Here is a 12489-nt window from a genome sequence, read left to right on the forward strand (position 1 = left end):
GTAACTTGCCTATGTAAAACAAAATGACTTTGAATCTACAATGCAATTAATCTTCCTCTGACACCCAGGTGCATAGGTCAAGAGAGTTTTCATTTACTTCTTTTAAAAAAAAAAAAAAATATATATATATATATGTTATCTTCAGACATGCCACAAGAGGATATCGGGTTCCATTGCTGATGGTTGTGAACCACCATGTGGTTGCTGGGAATTGAACTCAGGACCGCTAGAAGAACAGTCAGTGCTCTTAAACACTGAGCCATCTCTCCAGCACCCCCAAGAGAATTTTTAAATGACAGGGAAAGAAAAGGGAATCCTAAAAAAAAAAAAAAAAAAAAAAAAAAAAGTCTAAGGGTAGCCAGGTGTAGTAGTACATTCTTCAAATATTAATATTTGAGACTGAGGCAAAATGAGGATTTGATTGGCCATGAGTTAGAGATTGGCCTAGGCTACATAGTGTGACATTGTTTGTTTTTTTTTTTTAAAAAAAAAAAAAAGCACAATGACTATAGTATGCAGTTCAGATGTGTAGTGTGTGGGTTTATTTGCATTTTAACTAAAACAAATCGACAGTAATGGGGAATTTTGTAGGTTAGGAGACTAGAATGTGAAGTGTATATTAGACTGGTGTCTGTTAACAGTATACACACTGAAGTATTTAAGAATAAAACTGTATGACGATTTGTGTTGAAGGGGGTGATGAAATGGGCTCTCAAGCAATCCAGGTCTCCCTATGTTGGCGAAGATGGCCTTGAACTCTTTGTATCCTGTCTATACCTACCAATTTCTAGCATTAGAGGCGATGGCCATCCTACCAGGTAATTTGCTGCAAAATAATACAATTAAAAAAGGGAGGATAAGGGCAGGAGAGATGGCTCAGAAGTTATGAGCACTGAGTGCTCTTCCAGGGGTCCTGAGTTCAATTCCCAGCAATCACATATACACAGCTCACAACCATCTATAAGGAGATCTTATGCCCTCTTCTGGTGTGTCTAAGAACAGCTAGAGTGTACTCACATACCTAAAATAAATAATTCTTTAAAAAAAAAAAAGAGGGGTAAAATAAGAACCAGGTTAATAATTATTGAAGCAAGAAGGAAGCGCGTTACAATATTTTAACGCCTTTTTTTTTTCTGGCTTCTAAAATTCTCCTTTAAAAATTAAAAATGGAGCAGGGCGGTGGTGGCAAATGACTGTAATCCCAGCAGAGGCATTTCTGGGAGGCAGAGGCATTTCTGAGTTCGAGGCCAGCCTGGTCTACAGAATGAGTTCCAGGACAGCCAGGGCTATACAGAGAAACCCTGTCTCGAAAAAACCAAATCCAAAATAAAAAGTTTAAAATGAGGGCTGGAGAGATTGCTCAGTAGTTACGATCACTGATTGCTCTTCTAAAGGTCCTGAGTTCGATTCTCGGCAACCACACGATGGCTCTCAACCATCTGTAATGGGACTGCCCACTTCTGGGGTGTCTGACAACAGCTACAGTGTATTCGCATGCATAAAATAAATGTCTTTAAAAGTTAATCTTAGAAAAAAGTTAAAAATGAGTGCAGCCTTTGAACTCTGCAGAACTATTCAACCAAAATACCATGTTTCCACCAGGACAATACACAGTACTCACCAGCCTATGGGCATAACTGGCGCCTATAAATGACGCAACCACCGAACGCCACACCTTCCTTGGAGGGCGGAGATGGAGGGCGGAAAAGTCACGCCGCGCAGACGCAGTTGCTTTCATGTCCACTGCCAGGCTAGTGCGCCACCTGACGCATGCGCAGTAGGGCAATCGGGTATGTAGCCGCTGCTTCCGCTGAATAGGTCCCGGAAGAGCTGCGCACTCCTTGGGCGTTAAGGGTTCGCGAGCCGCAGGGTTGTTTCAGCCGAGCGCTTGGAGCCCCCGTGAGCTCGAGATCTGTGAGCAGCCACCATGTCGATCTTCACCCCCACCAACCAGATCCGACTGACCAACGTGGCCGTGGTGCGGATGAAGCGGGGAGGGAAGCGCTTCGAAATCGCCTGCTATAAAAACAAGGTCGTCGGCTGGCGGAGTGGCGTGTGAGTGATCCTGTACCCAGAGTTCAGCGGACAGGACACCCGGAGGCCTGGCCTCCCTAACCCCGGCCCTTGAGAGCCACGGGTACCTTTCAGGCCTGGCTTGCCTGATTCGGATTGGGTTCTGGCTTGGGGTTTTATTAGGATCATAAAAACTGCCAGCTACAAACTCCATCAGTGCCGGGTGGGAATGATGGGCCTAGCCTGTAATCCCAGCGCTCAGGAGACTGAGGCAGGAGGATTGCTGCGAGTTCCAGGCCAGTCTCAAACTGGTGTGTGTGTGAGAGAGAGAGAGAGAAACCGACCCTGTCCTAATAAAACTGCAGTCTAGAGGACCCAAAATTGCAGTGGCCTCTTGGATTAATGATTAAAACAGGAATCCAACAATCCAAACCGAAATGCTATCACCAAGAAACGAAACATTATGGTCATTTTCCATCCGAGGGATAATAGTCGGGAAGCTAATCCTACACCAACAAAAACTGAAATTAGTACAGCAAGCCTCTCTGTCTGTCCGTCTCTCTCACACAAGCATACACACCTCAGAATCCCCAGTTTCCCAAAGTGCGTAGTGTCTTCGCTGCTGCCATCTAGGGACAGATATTGTAGGATAGAAGCACCACTCCCACCACACCCTGAGTTTCCTTACATAAAACAATGACGAAGTAGTTTTTCCCTCCATGGTGAAGTGGGAGAATACTGATACTGTCCTGAGTTTTCAATTGGTCCTGCGCAGGTAGTCACCAGAGAGAGAGAGAGAAAGGTGTGTGTGTGTGTGTGTGTGTGTGTGTGTTTGATTTCTATCTTTTTTTTTTTTTTTGTCCTTTAGTTTTTCGGGTTTTTTTTTTTGTTGTTGTTGTGTTTCTTTTTTGAGTCTGGCCTTAAACTCCCAATTTCCCGGCCTCAGCCTCCTAAATAATGGATTACAGATGTGCGCATCACACCCAGCTCGCAGCACCTGCCATCTGCCTGCTTGCTATCTTGTGTTTAAATGTGAGTGGATTTTCAATTATCCAGTGGATTCACATAGGACTTTCTCTCCTGCCCTTTCAAGGGAAAAAGACCTTGATGAAGTTCTGCAGACCCATTCAGTGTTTGTAAATGTTTCCAAAGGTCAGGTTGCCAAGAAGGAAGACCTCATCAGTGCATTTGGGACAGACGACCAGACTGAAATCTGCAAGCAGGTAGGTCCTGCCAGGTGCAACATAGCAAAGTCTCATGATCACAGGCACCACTGTTTTTACTGTTTTTCTTGATGAGTTTTTTGCTGTTTTAGGATTTGTTTTGTTTTTTCAGTTTATATTGTTGGGACATTTGGGGAGGTTTGTATGGTATTTGTTTGCTGCTAATATTTTGAGACAGAGTCTCACTATGTAGCCCAAACTGACCTCAAACTCAGTGGATAACCATGCTGCATGGAACTTCTGATTCCCCAGGATCATGCCGCCTCACCCACATCCATTATAACTTGCAGTGATTAAGACCAGAAGCCATCCTCCATATACTATCACAAAGAAAAGAAACTTACTATGATCATTTTTCTGGAATAATAATTGGGAAGTTAAGCTTGCAAATGTTAAAGTTAGTACTACAGATCTCTCTCTCTCTCTCTCTCTCTCTCTCTCTCTCTCACACACACACACACAGAGACACACATACACACCCTCCTCAGAATCTCCACTTTTACCCAAGTATGCAATCTCTTTGCTTTTGCCAGATAGAGACAGAAATTCTAGGATGTAAGCCTGCAGCTCCGCTCCCCACCATAACAAGTTTTCCTTACATAAAAGAATGTCTGTTAGCTGGGTAGTGGTGGTGCATGCCTTTAATCCCAGCACTTGGGAGGCAGAGGCAGGCGGATTTCTGAGTTCGAGGCCAGCCAGGTCTACAGAGTGAGTTCCAGAAAAACCAAAAAAAAAAAAAAAAAAGAATGTCTGTGGTGCTTTTTGTTTTTAATTTTTGTTTTCTCCCCTCCAAGATTAAGTGGGAGAATACACAGAATGGGGAGCAGGGGAGACAACACACAGTCTATCACTATGTAGCTCTGGCTGGCCTGAAACTAACTGTGTAGACCAAGCTGGCTTCATCCACCTGCCTCTGCCTCCTGCATTCTGTAATTAAAGGTGCTTATCACCATGCCCAACATGTTTTTATTTTTTATGTGCAAATTGGTGCAAGGTGCCTGAGAGACCAGAAAATGACCACAAAATAAAAATTGGATTCCCCTGGACTCCAGTTCGAAGTGTTTGTTAGCCCAGTGGTGTGGGTGCTAGGAATTGAACTCCGGTCCTCAGGAAGAGCAGCAAGCTCCCTTTGCCACTGTGCCTTCCCCTCCAGTCCCCCCAGGATCACATAAATACAAACATTGGACATTTTTTTTTGAATGCTGCTCTAATTCCAAGAAATAACAATCACAATATTAATAAGAGTCTACTTTCTATGCACACGGATCTGTATTGAAACAAACATAAACTATAAAGGGCTATGACGTTTAAATACCTGTATTATAAAAATCAGACGGCAGTTGAACAAGGTGGCGAGGGGACTACAGTGACTTTGATGGTGGGAGGGACATCTTCACAGGCAGAGGAGATGCAGGTGCCAGGAGTCTTTTCTCCTCTTTCTTTGTTCAGGATGCTGAGGGTTGCGCCATTCCAGGGTTGGAACTCTCACAATGTCGAGGATTGAGGGAAAGGCCTTGCTCTTTCGGGATAGGCATCTTCAGAAGCAGGAGCAGTGCTCTGCCTTCGCAGCCTGCTCCTCGGTCTTCCTCACAGTGACAGTGGTTGTTCTGTTTGAGGGGGTCTTAGCCTTCGATGGCGCTTTTCTCTCTCTCTCTCTCTCTGTTGATGGCTCCCAGAGCATTTCTGCCAGTTTTAGGTTAAGGCTGATGAGACCTTACATATTCTGCCAACTCGGGGCATTGAAATTTGCAATTCCCTTTCTAAGGCCTTGATGCCGAGCCCATCTTTCAGCCCATCCTTAGTAGTCACATGACTGCCTGGTTCTCCATCTTTGGGGTTTTTTGTTTTTGTTTTTTTGTTTGGTTTTTTTTTTTTTTTTTGGTTTTTTTGGTTTGGTTTGGTTTGGTTTTGGTTTTGGTTTTTTCGAGACAGGGTTTCTCTGTATAGTTCTGGCTGTCCTGGAACTCACTCTGTAGACCAGGCTGGCCTCGAACTCAGAAATCTGCCTGCCTCTGCCTCCCAAGTGCTGGGATTAAAGGCATGCGCCACCACCGTCCAGCTCGATCTTTGTTTTTCAAGACAGGGTTTCTCTGTGTGGCCCTGGTTTTCCTGGAACTCACTCTGTAGACCAGGTTGGTCTCAAACTCGAGAGATCCGCCTGCCTCTGCCTCCCTAGCGCTAAGCTTAAAGGCGTGTGCTACCACCAACTGGCTCTGGTTCTCTCTCTTACCAAAGAGTACAGTAGCCATCCTAGACTATGACAAACTCCTAGATTAGTTTCTGTTTGTTCATTCTTTTGTTTTTGGAGCAAAGGATGCCACCATCTCCAGCCTCTGGATATTTTTAATTTGAAATTAACTTTTCTAATAAATCACTTCATTTACCTGACTGTGCTTCCCAACCCCAGACTTTTTTTTTTTTTTTAAGCAAGATCTCACTATGTAGCTCTGGCCAGCCTGGACTTTGCTGTGTAGACCAGGCTGGCCTCAACCTCAGAGATCTTCTAGGCTTTGCCTCCTAAGGGCTGGGATTTTGTTTTGTTTTGTTTTGTTTTTTGGAATTGGTTTTTTCGAGACAGGGTTTCTCTGTATAGCCCTGGCTGTCCTGGAACTCACTCTGTAGACCAGGCTGGCCTCGAACTCAGAAATCCACCTGCCTCTGCCTCCCAGAGTGCTGGGATTACAAGCGTGCGTCACCACCGCCTGACTAAGGGCTGGGATTAAAATTGTATGCCACCACATCTGCCTATGGGTTTGTGGAGGTGGGGGGGGTTCTGTGCTGCTGGGTCTGAGGACTGAACACAGGGCCTTTAGATTGCAAGGTACACGCTATCAGCAACCTTCCTATTGCTGCCACCCTTTAACAGTCTCTCATGTTGTGGTGACATCATAAAATTATGTGGTTGCTACTTCCTAACTGTAATTGCGCTGTTAGGAATCATAATGTAAATATCTGATATGCAACCCGCAATGGTGTCCTGACCCATAGGCTGAGGGCTGCTGCTCTAAACGGACTTTCTCCCTGGCCCTCAGTGAGCGGGACCCTGGAACTCCTTATAATCTGGTGCTGGATTTAGGCAGCACATGGTTCTGCAGCTGCAGCTGTGGTGGGTGGCACCTCCTTTCCTCCCCGCGACCGAATTCTGTGCAGTAGAGAAAGATAACTAGACCTGATGAGGGCTTTCTGTATGTCCTGCCATCTTTTAGATTCTGACTAAAGGAGAAGTTCAAGTGTCAGATAAAGAACGGCACACACAGCTGGAGCAGATGTTTAGGGATATTGCCACCATTGTGGCAGACAAGTGTGTGAATCCAGAAACAAAGAGACCTTACACCGTTATCCTCATCGAGAGAGCCATGAAGGACATCCACTACTCCGTCAAACCCAACAAGAGCACGAAGCAGCAGGTGAGGGTTCGTTGTTGTCCTCAGAACCTAGGGCCACGGGAGTATCTCATGCTCCTGCCTCCCATCTCCGGTGCTGGGATCAGACGCACACACTTCTAGTCTGCCCTGCTGTGCTGCTGGTGGTTGGTAGGTAGCAGGGATTTGAGCATTCCGAGCGAGCACTGTCCCAGCTGAGCCACGCCCTTAGCTGCTGCCCTCTGTGGGTAGAACACAAATATGCGTAGGTCTCTTCATTCCTGTCCAGCTTGGACTTTGAGTCATGCGACCTTTTTCACTGTTTGTATTTATTAATATATTACACACAGCTCAGCCCTGTCAAGACAGCCATTCTGCTACATGCCTGGATTTCACACACTTGCGAGGCAGAGACCCTGTCTTGGAACATAAAGTCACTGGGTTTTTTTTGTTATTGTTGTTGGTTTTTGGGGGATTTTTTGTTTGTTTGTTTTTAAAATATTCAGCTCTATATTTATTTGTTTTATGTATATGAGTACACTGCCGCTGTCTTCAGACACACCAGAAGAAGGCATCAGATCTCATTACAAATGATTGTGAGCCACCATGTGGTTGCTGGGAATCGAACTCAGGACCTCTGAAAGAACAGCTGGTAGCTGGTGCTCTTAACCTCTGAGCCCTCTCTCCAGCCCAAATATTCAGCTCTATGGTACTTTCCCAGAGTGTACAACCTTTTCAAGTTAGAAATACTGGTACCTTCAGCATGAGGGAGGTGGAGGCGAAACGGCATCCCTCACTACCTAACAAGTGTGAGGCAAGCCTGAACTGCACTGTGTGACACAGTCCCTAAAATAAAGGCCCCGGGGAGATGGCTCAGTATATAAGAGTACTTGGTACACAAGAACGCAGACCTAAGTTTGGATATCCAGGACCTGGAGAAGACTCTGAATTGGGTCTCTTGCTTCTGCACCTGTAACCCTAGTGTTGGGGGACAGAGGCAGGAGGCTCTCTGGGAATTGCTGTCTACCAGAGCAGCTCCAGATTCAGTGAGAGACCCTGTTTTGAGAGAGTAGGGAAGAGGGCAAGAGAGCACGTCACCCAGTGTCCTTACAGGCATATGTGCGTGCGGGCTCCTGCATTTTCATATAACATGCATATTCAAATAAAGTGCTTAACAGATCACGAAGTATAGAATGGTCCATAGAGCTAACAGCCTGAGTTATCAGTGCTCAGGCAATTTCCTGATCGTGTACGTCCAGAAAGGAAAGGCAGGAAAATGGAAGGAGCCAGAGAAGAACTTGGATACCCAGGAACTCTGGGCAACATCTGAACTACTCACTTCGTTCACACAACTCAGACCAGGGGCTTCTCTGTGTGTGTGTGGGGGGGGGGGATATCCTAGGAGAGGTCATCAAGGGACTAATGGGGACATCAGCCACTGTGCGCTGGTCCCTCTCCATACATCCCCAGATCCCTCAAGCCCAGCACCATGTTTCCTCCAGCTCCCAGGGATGCTTCTTCCTGCAGGTCAGTGGCAGAGATGCCAACTCAAAGGCCTGTCAGAACTTAAACGTGTATTGGCAGTCACATCTAAACTCAAAAGATCTCAAATCCTTGGGCATCCTGACACTCTGAATGGCTATTAGACTTTCAAGGAAGCCATTGAGTCTGTCTTTTCTACCCAGTGACAGCTTCTCAGGCAGGGGTGTAGACAACATGGGAAGGCCATCGCTGGATGGCTGGTGGGGTGCTCTGCTCTGTTTTCCCAAGGAACATGCCTCTGGTCTCACCACTGTTCTAGAATTACTATGAGCTGAGCTGTGGGCTCAGGTCCTCAGGGTTCATGGCTTAAAACATGGTGGGCTTAGAAGTCTCTGAGGCTAACAAAAAGACATTTTTTTGTCTGTTCTAGAGAAGTTCACATTTGCAAATGTATGTAATTCCCTCCCCACACATTTTCTTGCTTTGAGGACAGAGCCCAGGTCCTCATGCATGCTAGGTAAGGAAGTGCTTTAGCTCTGAGCTGATCCCCAGTCTTTGACAGTGCTTTCTTCCGAAGCAAAGAATTTTTTTTTTCCATTTCACAAAATGAGACACTGTCTCATTTTCTAGGTATTTCTGGGATTGCTTGTATCTTGGCCAGGAAGCCACTGGCCTACTGCAGTTATGTGGAAACCACTTTGCTCGTGTCTAAAGGATGAGTTAGTGCGGCACAAAAACTAAACAACATGGACCCCTCGTTATGTCTTGAAAGGCTTTGGAAGTGATAAAGCAGCTGAAGGAGAAGATGAAGATAGAGAGGGCCCACATGCGACTGCGCTTCATCCTGCCCATGAACGAAGGGAAGAAGCTGAAGGAGAAGCTGAAGCCACTGGTGAAGGTCGTGGAGAGTGAGGACTACAGCCAGCAGCTGGAGATCGTAAGACGCTGGGGCGGCGGCGGCGGGAGTATGACCTCAACACACTATTCTTGGCTTCCTTCTACCAGAGTAGCCTCGCTCCTGATCATAAATGCTGTTCCTTACTTTTGCATAGCTGTGACCTAAACACTTGAGAGAGCGGATTAAAGAAAGAAAGGTTTATTTTGGCTCAGTCTGAGAGGGTTCAGTCCACAGCTGCTTGGCCTCACGCACTTGGGCAGGACAGGAAGGAGAGGAGATAGGAGAACTGGAGAGCGAGCGGGTGTATCTTACAAACAGGTCCCTGAGATCCACTCCATCCATGGAGACCTCAGCCACTAATGTTCCCAGATGTGACAAGATAGCACCGCCAGCTGGAGATAAGGCTTGGAACACAAGATAATATAAATGTCCTGTTGAGGACATTTTATATTTAAACCATAGAATCATATTTACAAGGTGTAGGCTAGTTAAGCAGGTGTAGGGCAGTTAAGCAGGTGTAGGGCAGTTAAGCAGCCACAAGATTTTCTTATTTGCCTTTGTCAAAGCTTTTTTTGTTTGTTTTTTTTTTGTTTTTGTTTTTGTTTTTGTTTGGGTTTTTTGAGACACGGTTTCTCTGTGTAGCCCTGGCTGTCCTGGAACTCACTCTGTAAACCAGGCTGGCCTCGAACTCAGAAATCCGCCTGCCTCTGCCTCCCAGAGTGCTGGGATTACAGGTGTGCGCCACCACCGCCTGGCTTGTCAAAACATTCATAACAGAATTGTGTTGTCCATGTTCATTTTCTTTGAAATAACAAGATATATTTTACACTGATACTTCTCTTATGGGCTCATAAAAGGGGAGCCAGGTGGTCACCCCTGCACTCCGGAGGTAAAGGCAGGAGAATCATTAGTTCAGGGGCGTCCTCAGCTCTGTAGTAAATTTAAGACTAGCAGTTACCAGCTCTTTTTACCAGACCATGGTTTAAGCATTTGTAGTGAAAGGATTTGATGCTGGGCTGGCTACTCTAGACAGACACAGCTTGCCCACACTGTAAACACCTGAACTCTTGCTATATAGCCCCTCTTTCTCTGTCTGTCTGTCTGTCTGTCTCTCCCTCTCACTCGCATACGCAGGTGCGTGCACGCACAGACACACACACACACACACACACACACACACACGGTGAGGGGAGAATATGGATGTCTTCGGAAGGAATGAGGTGCTAGGGACTGAACCCAGGGTCTTTTTTCTTTTTATATATATATGAGCACACCAGACACACCAGAAGAGAGCATAGGATCCCATTAGAGATGGTTGTGAGCCACCATGTGGTTGTTGGGAATTGAACTCAGGACCTCTCGAAGAGTTGTCCATGCTGAGCCATCTCTTCAGCCTCTGAACCCAGGGCCTCAATGCTAAGCAATGCTCGCTTTCACTGTGAGCTGCAGCACTGACCAGGTGAGTCTTTAAGCGTGCCTTAGGGTTTTATTGCTATGAGCAGACACCTTGACCAATGCAAGTCTTATAAAGAACGACAGGTTCAGAGGTTCAGTTTATTATCAAGGTAGGAGCATGGTAGCGTACAGGCAGGCATGATGCAGGAGCTGAGAGTTCTACATCTTCATCTGAAGGCTGCTAGCAGAATACTGGCAGTGACACACCACCTCCAGCAGGGACACACACCTTCTAATAGTGCCACTCCCTGGACTGAGCATATACAAACCCTAACAAGGGCTAAGTGCCTATGCCAGAGTCCAACAGTAGACGGTTAGCATCAAGGCTGAGCCCTAGGCCCAGCCTGCTGCCCTGGCCTCCACCTGCGAGCAGCACCCAGAACACAGCCATAGATCTGCCCTGAGCATTAAAACTGGGTTTATTCTGTGCCGTTGCCCATCTCCCTGGAAACCAGCTTTGTTAATCATTGCAGGTGTGCCTCATCGACCCAGGCTGCTTCAGAGAAATTGATGAGCTAATCAAAAAGGAAACCAAAGGCAAGGGTTCCCTGGAAGTGCTCAGTCTGAAGGACGTGGAGGAAGGAGATGAGAAGTTTGAATGACACCACCCAGCTCTTCAGCTGGGGCACGACCGCGGATGCTTGTTCCTGACAGCAGTAGCAACAGTGTGTTCCTGTGACCTGCCAAAAGCCCTGCTCAAGTGATGTGCCACTTTCCATCTTGTGTTAAACATTTACCCAGGTACCTGGGTATTTTTGTTGTCAATTGGGGTTTCCAGCAAAAATGAAAAATAACCCAAAATACAGAGTCCAGAACAGCTGTTCACTGCTGCGTATGCCTTTCTAGTTCCAAGGGGGACCAGAGACAGCATTGGTGGGTAAGAAGGTAGAGTTAGTCGTGACAGATCATTGGAGAGGGGTCTGTATAACAAAGGGGGTGCGCCTGGTGGGAAGATGTGGTGTTTCTGCATAATGTCCAGGTCTGGGGTATGAGCATGGAGAGACCCTCCTGGTTCCCTACCAATAGATGTATAATGACTAGGGAAAATTTGAATTTTTAATTTTCAACAAAAATGGTACCACAACTAACTTGGATTATTCTTGGGGGGAAATATATAAAGTCATTGAATACTAATTCTTAAAAGTTTATAATATATGTTAGCATAGTTAAAATTATATGTAACCAATAAAACTTATTTTTATTAAGCTCTGGCTTGCATTTCTAGACAGTTCCTCTTTGCTCTGGTTTTGTATTTGGTATTTTTCTCACTGCTGAGATTAAATGCCTGCAGAAACATCTTAGGACAGTAAGGTTTTTACCTCAGCTCCCTGTGAGGGCCTTCACAGCAGAGGAGGCATGGCGGCAGAATGGGGGCAGCTGGGCATCTACAGTCAGGAAGCAGAGAGGACTGCAGATGCTCAGTTGTCCTTTCTATTCAGTCGGGATCTGTGTCCTGTCACAGTGGTGGTACTGACCATCACAAATTGGAGTCACAGGTTTGGTTTAGTTTCTTTGTGGTTTTAGGGTCTTAGTCAAAGGCCTTTAATCCCAGCACCTAAGTAGAGGCAGACAGATATGAGTTAAGGCCAGCCCAGTTTCTGGTATGCTCCAGGACAGCCAGGACTCCAGAGAAACCCTGTCTCAAACAGAAAAATATCCAAGAGCATAACATACCTTGACAGTTTTTTGGTTTTGCTTTTCATTTCTTTTCTTCCCATTAGGAGTCAATACTCCTGCCTCAGCCTCCTGAATACTGTGGGACTATAGGCCTGTGACCAACCCCTATTTTTAACATAGCAAAAGAAATTTGGTTTTCAGAGGCAAAAGCCCAGCTTTCACAAATGAGGTGTTCTGGGATTTGTTTTGTTGATTTCAGTAGGTTCTCAGGCCAGCAACATGACCAGCAGAGGCCCATAGCCCCAGTCTCATGACCAAGTCCTACCCGAAGGCCCCACATTAGAGGGGAACAGCTGACTTCCCCAGGTTGTCCTTCCTTCCATTTACTGCAGTAGTACACATGAACCTGTACACACATGAAGGCATGTTAGCACAAAGC

The 12489-nt window shown here is 46.1% G+C and overlaps 1 protein-coding gene across 1 annotated transcript; it reads left to right on the top strand.

Moving 5' to 3' along the window:
* The first annotated feature begins 1786 nt into the window (after nt 1–1786).
* Sbds (SBDS ribosome maturation factor) lies at nt 1787–11638 on the top strand. Its single transcript, XM_052168544.1, has 5 exons — nt 1787–2055; nt 3107–3236; nt 6443–6643; nt 8853–9017; nt 10907–11638. The coding sequence occupies exons 1-5, from the start codon at nt 1928–1930 to the stop codon at nt 11033–11035; spliced, it is 753 nt and encodes a 250-aa protein (XP_052024504.1). The 5' UTR covers nt 1787–1927; the 3' UTR covers nt 11036–11638.
* Nucleotides 11639–12489: the final 851 nt, after the last annotated feature.

Source organism: Apodemus sylvaticus, chromosome 22 (genome assembly GCF_947179515.1).
Source record: "Apodemus sylvaticus chromosome 22, mApoSyl1.1, whole genome shotgun sequence".
NCBI classification, from domain to species: Eukaryota; Metazoa; Chordata; class Mammalia; order Rodentia; family Muridae; genus Apodemus; species Apodemus sylvaticus.

Bases quoted from the DNA above. Each gene is read 5' to 3' on its own strand.
- Sbds (XM_052168544.1), top strand. From the start codon at position 1,928: ATGTCGATCTTCACCCCCACCAACCAGATCCGACTGACCAACGTGGCC. The intron at 3,237-6,442 runs GTAGGTCCTGCC...GCCATCTTTTAG, and splicing joins AGACTGAAATCTGCAAGCAG to ATTCTGACTAAAGGAGAAGT. The intron at 6,644-8,852 runs GTGAGGGTTCGT...ATGTCTTGAAAG, and splicing joins ACAAGAGCACGAAGCAGCAG to GCTTTGGAAGTGATAAAGCA.